We start from the raw sequence: 17,639 nt of genomic DNA on the forward strand, positions 1-17,639 counted from the left end.
CTGAGTACACCTCTCAATAATAATCATGAGCCACTAATGTTGTAGCCGGTGGGGGGGGGGGTCTCATCCCACAGGACTTTTCAAATGATTTACACAGTCATTTACTAGCCATTTTAGTATATGAATAGGGTGACCATATAAGTTGCCACCCAAACTAGGACATCAAGAAAATGAAAAACAGCCCTATCAATAATTATCTTGGGACAACAGTTGTAAACCAGACTGTTACCAGGCAAACTGGGATGAATAGTTGCCCTGGTTAGGAACCTCCTCCTTGCCCAACAGAAGACACTGTTAGAAAACAGACAATTTCCAGACATGTATCATTCACCTGGTAAAACCTAACTTTCCAGCTTTTTAAAGTACACCTTTGAAGTTATTCTAAGATGTAGAATGGGGAGTCAGCCTAAGAAGTATCTAATATATTAAGGGAAAAAAGAATCACTTCTGAATTCAGGGTGCTGCCAATACACAAAAGAGAATATAAAATAAATATTAGAATTATAATTGGTTTGCTAAATATGAATTTGATTTAATATAATTTACTTTAACTACATCCACATAAAATAATTAGGCTTTACATTTTGGGAGTGCATGTTGGCTATAGATAAATTTTTTTGAGTTCTTCTTGATTTGGTTTCCAGTACTGAATTTTTACTTTAAATAATTTTTCTGTTTACATTATATCTGCTTATCTATTTTATCTCTTTTATATTCCTTGATAGACAAAGATTATTTCTTTTACCCTTTCTTCCTCCTTTTAGTTCTATTTACAGCACCAGTTAGTTTATTCTTCACATGGCACATTCTCAAAACTATATTAACTAAGATTTTTAAAAACTTATCACATCCACAAACACTTGTCAGATCACAAAGCATTTTTTTTAATCTAGTAATCAGTGGATTATCATCTAGAGCATTGCTATTCTTCTTTGATATTGCTGTGCATCTTGGGGCTACGACCCCTTCCAAAGATCCTAGTCAAAAATGCTTTGCCCCATATCTGCAGGGTCTTAACTAATCTATATTATAGTATCATTCCCATAACTATTTATTGTTAGTGAAATGGAAAAATTAAAAAAAAAACCCATATCATCCCTTTTTATAATTCAAGATATTCATAGAAAAAGATCAGTTATTGATATTTGATCTAAATTTAACTTCTGGGAGTTACTTACATATATACCTTAACAATAATATGGTATAATTTACTATTTATTTTAACACTCATCCATTTGAAAATAGGAACTGATAATAACATCAACTGGGAGCAGAGAAAGGGTGAATAGGTTTGGCTGACCTTTCTGTTTTTCCATGATTCTGTATATACTCACCTCCACCAAAAGGTCCCCATATGACTCGACGGATGGACTTAACCCAGTCTTCCATATCATTCTGGGTGCTCGCCATAAGGAGGTAGCTCTCATGGTTTGCTGTCATCCGATCTCGATCGCCTCCTATAAGACAGTAACACATGAGTGTATGCTCGGCTGAAGTTTCTTCATCAGCAGCAGGAGTCCCTGAAATGTACACTGTGCCTACCCAATCAATTGGAAATATTTACCATGGCTTCAGTATGAAAAAAAAAATCTGCTTAAAAAGGAAAGGCTCTTATGTTTCCAGGAGAAAACTGGAGGACAAATGTCATTCCCCAAACAAAGCCTGCCTTTTTGTCCTAGCAACAGTCCATAGGTCTGCATTAACTTATAATCCAATCTATTCACACTGCACTGTTGAACAAGTAGAATTGGCAAAGCAAAATGAAAGATGGAGAAATAATCCACAGAGTCTGGATATTCATTGGAAGCAAGTGCTGAGCAGTCTAAGTACTTCTTAGTCCACACACAGTGAGGCCACCAGGACATCATGGGTAAGCAGGGGAGCTCTAGGAAAGGGAAAAGAACCACATGTAAAACTTTTGACCCAGAGGTCCTCCTGTATTCCTCCATCCTGGAAAATAAGGCTCTGCTCCCAGAACACACCTGCAGGGTGGGCAAACAAAGAAAAGAGAAGAACACACAAGCCTGCCCACAAATTAAACCCCTAGATGGCCCTCACGCCGAAGCATGAGCTTTGAAACCCCAGTGGTGCCTCCATGCAAAAGCTTGATGGTTTCTCTTATTTCACCCTCCAAAAGAACAACCCATATACTTAAAAAAATTTTTTTAATGTTTATTTATTCTTGAGACAGAGACAGAGTGTGAACAGGGGAGGGGTAGAGAGAGATGGAGACACAGAATATGAAGCAGGTTCCAGGCTCTGAGCTGTCAGCACAGAGCCCGACGCGGGGCTCGAACCCACGAACTGTGAGATCATGACCTGAGCTGAAGTCGGATGCTTAACCGACTGAGCCACCCAAGCGCCCCCATATACTTTTAAACCTTTATAGTCTGCAATATCAACTTTGAAGTGCCAGACATCTGATGCATGTGATTTAATTTCTTAGAGATGTTTTATAGCATTTACATTTCCCTGGTGACTCAATTTTCTCATTGACAAAACAGGCATCACCGTATATGACCCTGAAAGAGGTCTTGAGGCATGGTTTTTCTTACTTCCTATCTTGTGGTTAAAGACATGTATCAGCAACTATATTGCTTCATTTTCTTCGAAAATAATTAGTGTTGTTCATGGAAGGAATAATTAAGGAAATGGAACATTTAACTGAATTCTGAAAATATTTTAGTATTATACTAACTTCTAAGGCGCTCCAAATATCTATGAATATTTAACTATTCACTAAGTGAACACTAAGCGTTGTGCGTTTGCAGCCTTGGGTTGAATTGATTCATATGCAAGTGTTGTGTTTGATGGAAACCTTGATGTTTGGTTTCTAAGTGGATCTGAACACCTTCATGAGGAGCTTGCATGCTCCAATTCACAATAGGCTCACCATTCACTGTTCTTTCCCACCCAACCCAACTTGCACATAGCCGTGAAAGTTGTAGACATTGAATCTGCAACCTCTGAATTCTATACAGCTGTCCTAAGTTGATAAATACAGTTATTCTACCACTGATGTGAATGTCAGAACAGGCGAAAGGTCAGAGAAGTGAAATAACTTTAAGCTTATCAGACGAACAACTAAAATTGGTGATGTACATTTTAATACAACTGGATGGAAGTAGGAGGAGGGGCTGAGGAACCACAGCAAAGTGGTTTCTTAACATTTACAAAATTCCTGAAAAAATAAGACTAAACTTCTCACATTATAAAGAACACCTCACTGTTTGGGAAACAATAACCCTCTTACACCTGTAGGTCTATCCTCAGTCAGTCATCACTTTAAGTAACTTGTATCTGAAAAAGCGCCAGTTCAGGAGTCAGAAAACCTACCTGTAATTTTATATTAGCTGCTTAATTTCTGGGAAATTACATAACTTTTGCAAACTCAGTGTTTTTAACTATGATTTAGATATAAAAATACTGTTATAGTACATTTTTGTGAGAATTCAATGAAATAAAGTAAGAATATTAGCCCGGTGTTAGGCTAAAGGAGAAATGCTGCAAACACCAATTCAGTCTCATTTAATGGCTACTACACCTACAAATGCAAAAAGAACATATTACATTTAACTTCACCTCAGAGGGGCACCTGGGTGGCTCAGTCGGTTAAGCGACTGATTTCAGCTCGGCTCATAGTTTTGGAGCCCCCCCCCCCCCCCCCCACCAACCATCCCAACCATAGTTCGCTCTGTGCTGACGGCTGACAGCTCAGAGCTTGGAGCCTGCTTCAGATTCTGTCTCCCTCTCTCTCTCTGCCCCTCCCCCACTCGCACTCTGTCTCTGTCTCTCTCTCAAAAATAAATAAACTTAAAAAAAAAACAACTTTAATTTGACCCCAGAGATATTATGTGTAGCAGGTGCTTGGAAACAATTAGTCAAATATATATATATATATATATATATATATATATATATATATATATCATCATATATATATGATGTCATTATATATTATACATATAATTATCATTTTAAAGGCTATCTTTACTTGATACATAACAATGCACATTAAAATTATATACTGTACATATATGTAAATATGCCAACGTTAATATGCATGTGGCCGTATAACATAAAAGCAGCAGAAAAAACTAAATGACAAAAGAAAAATAGGCTTCATTTGACACAGTGCAGTACTAATAATTTATTTTGTGTTCTTACCCATTTATACCATAGTACTAGCCAAAAATTTACCATTGTGAAATGAAAATATTTTAATTATTGTCTTTGCCTAAGGGATGCTTAGTAATTCGGGCGGCAATATCCTGCTGTGTCACTCCCAGCCCAGGCAGAGACAGCCTAGTAATGAGTGAGTGACAGCCACTAGAGTGTGTTTCTGCCTGAAAGCAGGGAAGAAAGAGAATGATAAGCACAACTGGCCATTATCCCCTGACTTTTCATTTGATTCTCTATCTCTGCCAGTGGTGCTGTATGCGTGACCCTGAGTCTCATTTAGACTGCCAATCACAGATATGAAATCCCATCTGTGAATTTCACCCATGGATATGGACCTTGATTCCTCAGTGTATTAACAAGACAAGGGGAAAATATTTTTAAAATTTTATTTACCAGTCTTGGTGGAAATATAGACTCTTTGCTACGAATGCGATGAAAACAATTGGAGACATTTATACAAACATGAACTAGACACTCTACTGAAAAAATGTGATTTCCAACTAGAGATGCCATCAGTTCTAATTCAAAACCCATCAGTTCTAAGGGCGGGTACTGTACCTTGCAATTGAAGGGGCTCAAAAACAACTTAATGATATATCATTTGATAAATAAATAAACTCAATATTGACTTTCAACCATGTGAATCAAGTTTCACTCTCTTTGTGAATCCTTTATAGGGCTTCATGTTCCATTTAGCCATTTGTGGACCTAAAATTCTTTAAAAAGGTGAAATTTTAAAAAGCTGTCTTGAGAGCTAATTATCACTGGAGCGACAGGGTCATCGTTATCTTCAATCCCTATGTGTCTATGTGTATGTGTATGTGATATGATACCTATTAAAGCCAGTGTATGCCTTCCATTTTTAATTCTGCTTTATTAAAATTCCATTTTAATAAAATGCTTCCATTTTTAATTTAATTTAATTAATATTAAATTAATATTTAATTTAATACATATCTGTGCAGTTTTATTTTTAATTTTTAATACTACTTTAGATTTGCACATGTTTTTATAGGACATATGTTTCAGGAAATTGTTCACGCCTTTAGATATTAGCTTGGGAAGGTAATAATGCCTTGGTGCTAGTGTTATCACTTCAAGCATTTGTGATTTTAAGTTAACTGAGCAGGTCACATCATTCAATTTTACTTCTTTATATATAATTGAAAATACATGTGCATTTTGGGGGGTCTTCTGTATATTTGCATTTGATATAAATCTTTCTTCTCCAGAAATAAAATAGGTTTTCTGAAATAAAATAAATACTTGACATAATTAACTTTCGCAAAAATTAAAAGGTAGATTAAGAAAAGCTTAATGAATTTAATAGGCTAAGAAAGAGCTTAATTTAAAATTAAAAGGTAGGTTCAAGAAATCTACAATAAGGTAAATGTATAGTTAATTTAAAAAAGAGGTACAATTCCATTGACTATATGAAAAGTTTGATTCCTCTAATAATTATAAAATAATAACAATTTAAGAGATAATATATATGAATAATTTTGCATAGAATTTAAAAAAAAATTTATTTGTAAGTAATCTCTACACCTAATGTGAAGCTTAAACTTACAACCCTGAGATCAAGAGTCACATGCTCTATTGACTAGCCAGGCAGGCACCCCTGCATAGAATTTTTTTTTTTAATTTTAAGAGAAATATTGGAAATGATATGTCAAAATATATATGTTCATTGTTTATAGGAATATGGATAATGTTCTCTATGATGCAGCCACTAAAATAGGATTTTGATAGGAGTTTTTATTATATAAAAGGAAATAAACACATTTTTACATGTGATATTATCTCAATTTTCATATAGAAGGAAAGCTAGATAAATAAGATACTACATAGAAATACACAGTAATTTTGCCAATGGTTACCTCTGAATGATAGGATTGGGAATTTCTTTGCTCTTTTTTTGTCCCTTTCTGCATCTTCCAGATGCTCAACCATGTGTTGTTTCATGCATTAGTCCAGATATTCTATCAGATATTATTTTACATGAGAAAAAAACATTATTGAAAAGAGCAAATGATCAGAATGAAATGGTCATGAAAGTACTAATCCATAAAAAGCCAAGGTGAGCTGAAAGGTAATTGTCACTAATGTCACCCAGTAATGCTTAAGAGTGCTCACTTGAGTTCTCATTAATTTACCTATAACCTCATATTCCTCTTTTCCCAGATACTGGTCCTTGAGTACATCCCCAAAGGAAGATTTGGGACAGGTGGCCAGTGCTGCTCAGAGCACAGACCACTTAATGTCACTAGGATTTTCTCAGTGAAAACAAGACTACTACTATTATGTGCATTACCTTTCTTTAAAAAAAAGTTTTTTTAAACATTTATTCATTTTTGAGACACAGAGTGTGAATGGGGGAGGAGTAGAGAGAGAGAGGGACACACAGAATCCAAAGCAGGCTCCAGGCTCCAAGCTGTCAGCACAGAGACCAAGGTGGGGCTGGAACTCACAGACTGCGAGATCATGACCTGAGCTGACGCTTAACCTGCTGAGCCACCCAGGTGCCCCTGTGCATTACCTTTATTAAAAAAATATTAAAAAAATTACTTTTCTGAATTTATTGTGTGGAAATTTCCAAAATAGTTGCCAATGTAGATTTTTGTTATTTTTCCTTAGAGAAAAATACTTGTAAATTGTCCAAATTATGAACTAAAAAGCAAAACAATTATTCAGAAGCAAAGTATTTATATGTATGTCAACTTGAGTAAAAAAACGTTTACATATATACAGTAAATTATTTCCTCATATTTAAATTTTAAATCAAGTTGCTCAAGGGAAACTGTGGTATAGACATTTGGGTTCATTTCCAAGCATAGCTCATGGTACAGACCCGAGGACATTTCAGTGAACACCTCTGATACTGTTAATAATTTCAGAAGCAAAATGTTACCTCACTCCTAATTGTAAATCAGGTCAAAACGAGGCATATTATACTATTTATTTTATTAGCTTACATGAAAATATTTTATATCTTAGTTAGGGTTACTAATTTCCACTCATACAATTGCAAGGTTTTATTTTACTTTTTTAAAGCATTACTTTTCTCAAAACTTAGTTTGGGTCTTTATTGGCAGTAGAACTCTAATGATAAATTGCAAGATATAAAGTAAATTCTGAAGGATATCAGTGGAAAATTACTAAGATGGGAAAACATTTCTTCCCTTTTATGGAGACTGATATTTGCAAATCAACCAAAGTTATGTGAAGTATAAACTACAAATCATAGGCTTCTATGGATGCCATCACTTCTTAATAAATAACAACAAAAATAATAAAGCAGCATGTAGTTTACAAAATAAGGCCAGAAAACAAATTGGTCTCACAATCAATATCATCTTTAATTTTTCATATTGTTTTGTGTATAATAGAGACATTGTTATCTGAAGAGTAAGAGTTTTGATATGCTTTGCTAATCAAGTTTTTTTTTCCAAGTATTTCTTCCTCAGAGGTTAATTTCTTAAGTATCAGAAGGACAAAATCTCAATGTATATTGTCAACAGAAAAGTTGCATTACTCTCTAATGAGATCTTGAATATTTTAAAACCCCTAAAGCATAAAATGAGAATTAATTAAGGGCCCAATAGAAATAACCATCATTTTATTTGTAGTGTGTAGTCACTACCATACAGCAAACACATTACTAAATGTTATCTTGCATTATAATAAAATTAATGCTACATTTTAATTTCACGAGTACTTTATAATACTGTTTTACATATTTCTTATATCATCCTTACTAGGTCATAATCTCATTGTAAGAATCACACCACATTATGTATATAGCTAACTTATGTTTAAGATGAAAGTGACTAGAAATGCATACTATTTAAACCAATTATAGATTGATTGCTATTTATTGTTTATGGTAGATTTTTAATCATTAAGTTTAGAAATAGTTTGCTGGAAGTTTGTCTATTTGGCTACAGATATAGAAAGCATTGACATAAACATTTTATACTGTACAAGTTTCTTCTGACTTGCCTTTCCTCAAACCTCACAATAAAAAGTGTCAGCAAATGTGAATATTAGACCAAAGTGCTAGCTGGATCAAACTGCAAAAACAAATAGTTCCTACAAGGACATGTCATTCAAGAAGTACTAAAAATAGGTTAGAGTCAGACACTGAAGCCAGACTCATCAAGTTCAAATTAGTCATTGATTAGCTGTGAAATTCCTCATGTTTAACTGAGGGTGCTAGCAGCAGCTGCCTCCTGGTGTTATTGTGAGTTAATTGAATGAATAATACCACAAAATACTTGGAGTCCTGTTTGGGACATGGGATGCTATGCTGTTATTTTTATTTCCATGTATAATAATCTTGATTCTAACTTTTTCAGTAAATGAAACATAATTTGAATCCTTTAAAATGCAGAAGGCTAGCTTATTTTTGAAAAAAATATTCTGAATATATTTGTAAAGAAAAATCCTTTTATAGGAAATTAACTATTGATTTATTTTTCAAGTAACTATTGATTTTCATATTGATCATGTTCTTAAAAGTACAACTGTGATAAATTTACTTTTAAATAGTGAATGAAAATTGTAAAACTTCAAATAGGCATAATTATATTTCCACTAATTTTTACATTCTTGGATTCATCCTTTCGAAATACCTTCTATTTGTACTAAGTACATTAAGTATAAACATGATATAACTTATTACATTTTGGATATTTGTCTTCCAAATTGTACTGGATCTGGAATAGAATCTCAATTTAAGTCCAACAATATATTTTGGCTTTCACTTATGTCAGAGGCTCAGAATCTAGCCACTTCCTTCTCATCATCTAGTTAAGTTCTAATTGAAATTTCCAAGAAATAGATAGAATATTTCCCTGGCAGAGCCAAGGCTTCTAGAGTTTGTGTCCTCTTCTAATTTAGCTTGGCTAGTTTAAGAGATCATTGAATTCAAAATTTCACCTGACTGATATAGAAGACAGGCAGGTAGAGTAAATGTCATGTATATTTAGATCAGTGTTACTCCAACAATGATGATACAGACTGGAATCATAAAGGAAAGCAAGACCCCAGTCAATAATCACCAATTTCTAGCAAATGGAACGTCATTCATAGTCAAAGAAGCAAGGCAGAGAATTTACTGGCTTAAATAAATCTAAAATTAAAATTATTGGTCTATTAGGAGGTCCCTTAATACACAGCACAAATGATGAGTCGAATATTGGAAAATTTAGGAGAAATATTTTGGAATTATATTGAACATTATACTCCCCATGAACATGTAAATAAACCCTCTACTGCAAAATCTCTCAAAGTGTGATGATACTACAGTGTATATGTCCAGGAAGGTAAGAAGGTACTTGTTAGAAATGCAAATTCTTAGACCCAAGCTCAAATTAACTGAATCAGAGACTGCAGTGGTGGGACCTGCAATCCTTGCTGTAAGATGCAGAAACCTGCCAGATGATTCTAATGTATCATAAACCATGAGAACCACTACTCTTGTAAGACAGTTTGCTTTAATAATTTTTTATAAGGTTTATTTACTTTTGAGACAGAGAGAGAGGGAGAGACAGACAGAGAGAGAGAGAGAGACAGACAGACAGACAGAGCACAGGTCGGGGAGGGGCATAGGGAGAAGGAGACACAGAATCCGAAGCAGGCTCCAGGCTCTGAGCTGTCAGCACAGAGCCCAATGCAGGGCTCAAACCCACCAACTCTGAGATCATGGCCTGAGCCAAAGTTGGACGCTTAACCAACTGAGCCACCCAGGCACCCTGACAGTTTGCTTTAACAGGCAGAGACTGTAAATTTTAGAATTTACATATTTTAGCCACAGTCTTCCTGTTAGCTTATATCTATATCTTTTTTTTTCAGTGACACCCATTCCGCTACAAAGTACTAAGCTTTAAAGCTATGGGTCATATAACTTATCTAATTGCTTATTTTCATTGTAAATAATTAACACTTTGCAACTAGCTTGCAAGGACATATCACTCAAGTTGGGATTACTGAGTCTAGTAAATTTGTGGGCCTCATACATTAGAGACGGCATACTTTTATCTGGCCAAACATTAGAGCGCTTCTTTTTGTATCTGAATACAGATTTGTTACACCTCTTTTCCTGATGCTCAGAGTTTGAAGAGTGAAAAGGACACTGAATTTGAGAAGACATGCCACTTTTGAAGATCTAGATTAGAATGATGAAATCCATTTTTAAAATTCTCTTGTATCTCCCTCTTTTTATTGTTTTGGAATAATAGAAATCTGCAAGATTATTGTTTAATGTTTGTTTGTTTGTTTGTTTGTTTATTTATTTATTTATTTTGAGAGATAGCATGAGCAGGGTAGAGGCGGGGTGGGGGTGGGGGGGTAGAAAGAGAATCCCAAGGAGGCTTCAAGCTGTCAGCGCAAAGCCTGATCTGGGGCTTGATCCCATGAACCATGAGATCATGACCTGAGCTGAAATCAAGAGTCAGACCCTCAACCGGCTGAGCCACTCAGGCGCCCCTGCAAGTTACTTTTATATCCCTTGATTCATTTGGTTTTTACAATATCCCTGGGAAGTAAAGCAGAGCATTGATTATTTTGCCCAACACATATTCATTGAGCACCTGTATTGTGGGTGTCACTACTCTAGGTTCTGAGGATACAGCAGGGAGTAAAACAAAGTCTACAATCCAGAGGTGAGGTCCAGACTGAAATGCAGATTTGGAAGTCATCCATGTAACAGTAGTCTAAAAAATATGGGACTGGATGATGCACCTAAGGAATGCTGCCTCTAGAATAGAGAAAATGCAGTTCAAGTGAGCTGCGATGTTTAAAGGTTGAGAAAAGGAAGAGGAATTAGCAAAGTAGATTGAGAAGGTACATCTAGTAAGGTCAGAAGAGAAACCAGAAAGTCTGAGTGGAGAAAGTGGTCTGGTGAGTCAAGAGCTGCTGAGAGGTTAGATAAAATGATGACTGAGAGAGCACAGACCACTAGTATAGGAAACACAGAGAACACTGGATTAGGCAACATGGAGATTATCGGTGTCCTTGGAGGATTGATCAGACCAGCACAAATATAATCATCGTGGGAATGTGTTTGTAAGATTATGGAAGAGAGAAAACAGAAACACCCAGTATAAACTACTTCTCTAGGCATTGTAGTGTATATAGGAGCACAGAAGTGGGGGTAGTGAGTGGGTGTGTAGGCGGGTTGTGGGGCCAAGGGGATTTAGCTTGGGAAATAATACAGAATGTTATATGCTTATGGGCATTATTCACTGGAGAGGGAAAAGCTAATGAGGTGGGAGAGAGGAGGCTTATAGATGCCTCCATATTTCTTTAAAGTCATACTCTAATTCTCTCACTCCCCTCAGAATCTTCAATACATGTTGACAGTTAACATAATTGATTTCTCTCCAAAGTTTGTTACTTTAAAAGTATTTGAAACATCTAGAAGAGAATCATTGAAAGAAAAGGAACTTGCATTAAGCAGTTGTTTCTACACAGCTCTGCCTACAGGCAACACAGGAAGGAATGGGGTTAAGTTCATAAATCATTTTTTAAAGTTAAATTTTACTACCTTTACTTGAGTGTAGTGTTTGGTATATGCTCAATAGGAGATTTCACTTACTTGAGACATTTTCCTTCACACAATATTAGTTTTAATTGCCACAGATGATAATTATTTAATATTACAAGGCAGTTTTATAGAATGGGTTTTGGTATATACAAAAGAACCGATGCTTTAAGATAAAATGCTATGATAGATAGCTCAAAATTAAGTTGCTCCAGGGGCACCTGGGTGGCTTAGTTGGTCAAGCATCCGACTCAATTTTGGCTCAGGTCATGATCTCATGGTACATAGGATTGAGCCCCTCTTTGGGTTCTGCACTTTCAGATTCTCTCTTCCTCTCTCTGCCTCTCCCCTGCTCGTGCTGTTTCTCTCTCTCTCTCTCTCTCAAAATAAATAAATAAACTTGAAAAAATTAAGTTACTCCACTAAACAAATGACAAATAGTAATCATTGTAATGGTGTAAAATTAAGAAAAGCTCTGATTTTGATTTGAATTTGAATTTTGTTCTCTTGAACCACTACAATTAACTTTGCAGTCAGAACAGCTTAACTGTCCAGTACTTTGTCTCCCACAGTTAATGTTTGGGTTTGCTGTGTTTCATCAGCTCTAGGGTCTATGTCTGCAAGGGCAGGACGTAAAACACACCTTAGGGGTCTGGAATTTGAACCCAGCCTTCTAGCTAGCTTCACAGAGAACACATTTGCATAATGTGCCAAAAATCCAACACTAAAAACATTATAGTTTCAGAACAATTGTCACTTCCTTTAGTAAGGATACTTGTGAATATTTTCCTAACTTGCTTGATATAAACATATTACAAACTAACTCTATGATTTCCTCAAGTGTTAGCTGTTTTCTCAATAAATGTTTAAGAGTCTCTATGTACACTCTGTTAGTTCTTTAACCTATGTCTGGAGTTGGGGGTCTCACTTCATTGTCCCATTCTAACTACAAATGATTCCAAGACCCTACAAAAAGGACAGGGGCCAGAAAGTCACATGTTGTTCCCAAATTGACTATGGACATAGAAGTTCCTGTAAAGAATACTACTCCTTATCTGTTTCTTAATCCAAAACCCTTGTAATACTAGTTTAGAATGATTAACACTATCAGAAAGGCTAAGCAGACTCTAATTCTCATATTGGTGATGGGATGAGTACATTTTAGGATGATTTCTTTTAAAATAAACACACATGAATACACAAACATAACTGCACTAACGCTGATTATAGATTATTTGATCTATTTTTTAAAGTTTATTTATTTATTTTGAGAGAGATAGCTTGAGTGGGGGAGGGGTAGAGAGGGGGAGAGAAAGAATCTCAAGAAAAACAATCCCAATGTCAGTGCAGAACCTGATGTGCAGCTCAAACTCAAGTGAGATCATGACCTGAACCAAAATCAAGTCAGACACTTAACCAACTGAGCCATCCAAGTGCCCCTATTTGATCTATGTCTTAAAACATGACTTTTTGTAGTCAAGATTTCCTAATTCAGTCTTACATGTATGTTAAACATTAAAAAAAAATCAAAATTTCCTTCCAAATTTTCTGAAACTCAAAATTTTTGCCACTTCTGATGGGTTAGTCCATCAATTTTCAATATCATCAGTATAATAACCATACAATTAGGGTTAATGAGTCAGATAGGAAAAATATTATGAAAGGAGCGTATTGTATTGCTCCAAAAGCAATCAGTTGGTGAAGAGTTATTTTAAAACCAAATAGAGTATGTGCAGAATGCAAGTAACACAAGTGATTTTTTGAATTTTTAAAAGAAAAATATTTATGAAATCTAAGTGTTTGGACATAATAGGTTGGTAAGTACTCAATACATGCTTGGGAAGATTTTGGCAGATCTCTATGTTTCCCTTGGAGGCTGGCAGTAGTACTTAGGAGAATTAAATATATTATTATGGTTTAAAACAGCTCAGGTACGCAACAACATGGATAAACCTAGAAGGTATAATGCCAAGTGAAATAAGTCAGATCAAGAAAGACAAATACTATATGATTTCACTAATGAGTAAAATCTAAAAAACAAAATACATGAATAAACAAGAAAGCAGAATCAGACCTATAAACACAAAGAATGAACTGATGATCACCAGAGGGAAAGGGCTGGGGGAATGGGCAAAATGGGTGAAGAGGAGTGGGAGGTACAGGCTTCCCATTATGGAAAGAATAAGTCACAGGGATAAAAGGCACAACATAATAAATACTGTGAACATAATTGTAACAGCACATGGTGACAAGCAGCAGCTGCACTTATGATGAACATAGAGTAACATATAGAGAAGGCAAATCACTATGTTGTACACCTGAAACTAACACTGTGTGGCAACTATACTCAAATAAAATTTTAGGAAATAAACAAATAAAATGGCTCAAGGATCTTAGTGTATGAACATGTTTAAATATTTAGGGAAATCTAATTTGTCAAATTCAGAAGTTAATAGAGCTTTAACCAAAAACAACTAAACGTTATTTTGTGATCACAAAATGGAACAACATGTGACTGTGTGGCCCTTATTCTTTTTTTTTTTAATATTGACTTATTTATCTGTGTATTCATTTATTTATTTTGAGAGAGAGAGCCTGCGTGCATGAGCTAGTGGGAGGGAGGCAGAGAGGGAGAGAGAGAATCCCAAACAGGCTCTGCACTGTCAGCAAAGAGCCTGATGCTGATCTCAATCCCACTAACCATGAGATCATGACCTGAGCTGAAATCAAGAGTTGGATTCTTAACTGACTGAGCTACCCAGGCACCCCTGGCCTTTATTCCTTCTGTAGGGTCTTGGAATTATTAGTAATTAGAATGGGACAATTAGATGAGACCCCTAACTCCAGATATAGGTTGAGGGATAATAACAATAATAATAAATAATAATAATAAAACATTAATATTAATAATTATTAATTAATATAAATATTGATTATTATTACTATTATTGGAACTACAGTTTAAGGCTTAGAAAACTCTAGGTTCTATTTCTTTAATTTCTTTAATTAATGAAGTATTAATTTAAATACAAGTAGTATTGAGGAGTGTTGCCTTACATATAAAGCTCCACTTAGATAATTAAAAACAAAACAAAACAAAAACAAAAACCAACAACCTTAATGGACATAAATTAATTTTGATGTCAGAAATATATCAAATTCATTTTACTAAAATACTAACTCTTTTCTTTTTACTCCAAATGAGTCAATCTGGCTAATTATATCAGCATTATTATAGTGGGGTTTTCTTGGATGTTTTAAAACGTTAATTTTATGATACTGGATGATATTAAGTAAACAAATGAATGAAAATCTGAAATTATCCCTTAAAATTATGACCCCCACTAGCCATTTGCAGGCACTTGAAAACAAATATGGAGTCTTATGTTTGAAAATTACTTATAACAGGGGCACCTGGGTAGCTCAGTTGGTTAAGCGACCAACTTCGGCTGGGGGCTGGCGTCATGATCTCAAGGCTCGTGAGTTTGAGCCCTACGTGAGGCTCTGTGCTGACAGCTCAGAGCCTGGAGCCTGCTTCGGATTCTGTGTCTCTCTGTCCCTTCCCTGCTGGCACTCCGTATCTCTCTCTCTCTCTCAAAAATAAACATTAAAAATTAAAAAAAAAAAGAAAGAAAATTGCTTATAACAAATGAGAAGCATCTTAAGAGAAACATTATAAAACTGAAAACACTTCCGGGGCGCCTGGGTGGCGCAGTCGGTTAAGCGTCCGACTTCAGCCAGGTCACGATCTCGCGGTCCGTGAGTTCGAGCCCCGCGTCAGGCTCTGGGCTGATGGCTCGGAGCCTGGAGCCTGTTTCCGATTCTGTGTCTCCCTCTCTCTCTGCCCCTCCCCCGTTCATGCTTTGTCTCTCTCTGTCCCAAAAATAAATAAAAAACGTTGAAAAAAAAAAAATTTAAAAAAACTGAAAACACTTCCTTCTCACCTCTCAAATTAATGTGCAACTACTACCAAAACGTCAAAAAAAAAAAAAAAAGGCAATTGTCCTTAGGAAAGAAAAGTATAACATCACTTAGGGCAACAATAAGCAGTTCGAAGTTTTAATTTATTATCCACTTAAAAACAAATATGCTAAAAATTAAAAAAAAAGTTACCTAGCTTTTACATGAATTTTACATAACTGAATCCAAATGAAAACTTTTTTAAATTAAGGAAAAACAAAGGCAAGAGAAAGCTAGAAAAAGCTGTTAGATGTCTTACATTCTATTCACTTTTTTGTTATGTAGTATCTTTCATATCTACTACAAATATATACTTCTTTGAATTCTTAAAGTTCTACAATTTTCTAGACACATGCAATAAATTAAAATTTGATCCTATCTACTGATAGGTTATTGCTGTGCATCTCATAATTTTAAATAGAAGAGTAATCAGCCAGAATCTGCAAATCAATTCCACTTAGCATACTATCATTAATTAACATTTAATGAATACCTGCAGGTGTATGCAGTAGTATTAGAAATCAATAACCAATTGCTGCTTGGGGACAGGTAGACCAATTCATATATAATTGCCAACCTAAATCTGGCTAAGCTCTGAGTACAGATTGGGAAACTGATTGACATATATTGATAAACCAAAGGCAAGATTCCTAAAAAACACTCAATGGGAAATAATGGAGTATTTTTTTTTCAAATGTAACGTAAGAAAGCTACCAAAGAGGCAATTACTATATGCTATCTTTCTGGATCTTTTCTGTGAAGGGCGAGGAGGTGGAGGGAAGGGCATAAAGTAAGTGGATTGGCACATACATGTACCTTCATATACACCAATATAGAAAAAGAAGAAGAAAACATATAAAGCCAGTTACTTACTGGCTTTACAGTTCATAAACACCTCAAAGTTAGCAAACGCGATAATTTAGATAATAGAAAAACCTCACCGTATTCAGAAAATCTGAAGAAAGCAAGACTGAACTAATTATAATAGTTAAAAGATATTTCTTGAATACATGAATAGAAATTGAAGAATTATATGACTCCATTCATTCAAAGTCATTACTTACTGCTCTTTAATATGCACATAAGCTAGACCTAAAATATATTGAAATTCATGTAGGGTAGACTTTTGGTTTTACAACATTTACAAAGTAACAAGTGAGCCAAGACAGGGGAAATTATTTGGTACCAATATTAGATACCAGCAGAGAACAACCATAAAAGGGAACTAATAGGATTACTTACTGCTGTAGGTGATCTACACCCAAGACATAAGTTATCATGTAACTCCAAACTGGAAAGTTATTTTGTTGATTTGTTTGTTTGTCTTTTTAATCTAGAGTTTTTCAGCCTAATAACAAGCCATTACTTTATAGCCCAGATAATTATTTGGAATGATGGTCTCTGACTCTAATGAGAGTGCTCCTAGGACCTGCACATAATTATTGGTTCTTTTAATATATTATTTCATCAGTGCAAGTAACCTATGACGTAGGAATTATTGTGCCTGTTTCAGAGGTGATACAATAAAGCATCAGGGAGGTTTTGTTCATTTCTCAGTACACATAGCTAATAAATGGCACCGAACAGGGTTCAGTTTGACTCCAAAGGCCAATTTTCCTTTTCTATTACTCTTGTTTTTTTTCAGAGTCATGCTATGCTTTTTCATGACTCACCCTGTACTCTCTGCATAACATTTCCTTCTTCCTTTCTTTAATGAGATCTTTAAAGATCTTACCCAAATCAGAAGTCTTGCTGTCTCTACAAATAAAGTTGTTTCCTCCTTCCTGACTTCCACTGTATCCTGTATGTATCTCTGATATAGCATATGCAACATTATTTTGCAATTAAAGTGGGGTGGCATCATATAGGCATGTGACTTAGTGCATTCAACTATATATTTATTATATTTTTTAAAAAGAAAATAATCCTTTTAGTAGTATAAAATTTCAAG

The 17,639-nt window shown here is 35.1% G+C and overlaps 1 protein-coding gene across 7 annotated transcripts in view; it reads right to left on the reverse strand.

Moving 5' to 3' along the window:
* ARHGAP24 (Rho GTPase activating protein 24) overlaps positions 1 to 17,639 on the reverse strand; it is a 671,369-nt gene that overhangs the window by 70,315 nt on the left and 583,415 nt on the right. For all 7 annotated transcript variants that reach the window (XM_058719598.1, XM_058719596.1, XM_058719597.1 and 4 more), the window contains one exon: positions 1,335 to 1,457. In XM_058719598.1, the coding sequence (XP_058575581.1) occupies positions 1,335 to 1,457 (123 nt within the window). The remainder of the gene's footprint in view (positions 1 to 1,334; positions 1,458 to 17,639) is intronic.

The sequence above is a fragment of the Neofelis nebulosa genome, chromosome 3 (assembly GCF_028018385.1).
Source record: "Neofelis nebulosa isolate mNeoNeb1 chromosome 3, mNeoNeb1.pri, whole genome shotgun sequence".
NCBI lineage: Eukaryota > Metazoa > Chordata > Mammalia > Carnivora > Felidae > Neofelis > Neofelis nebulosa.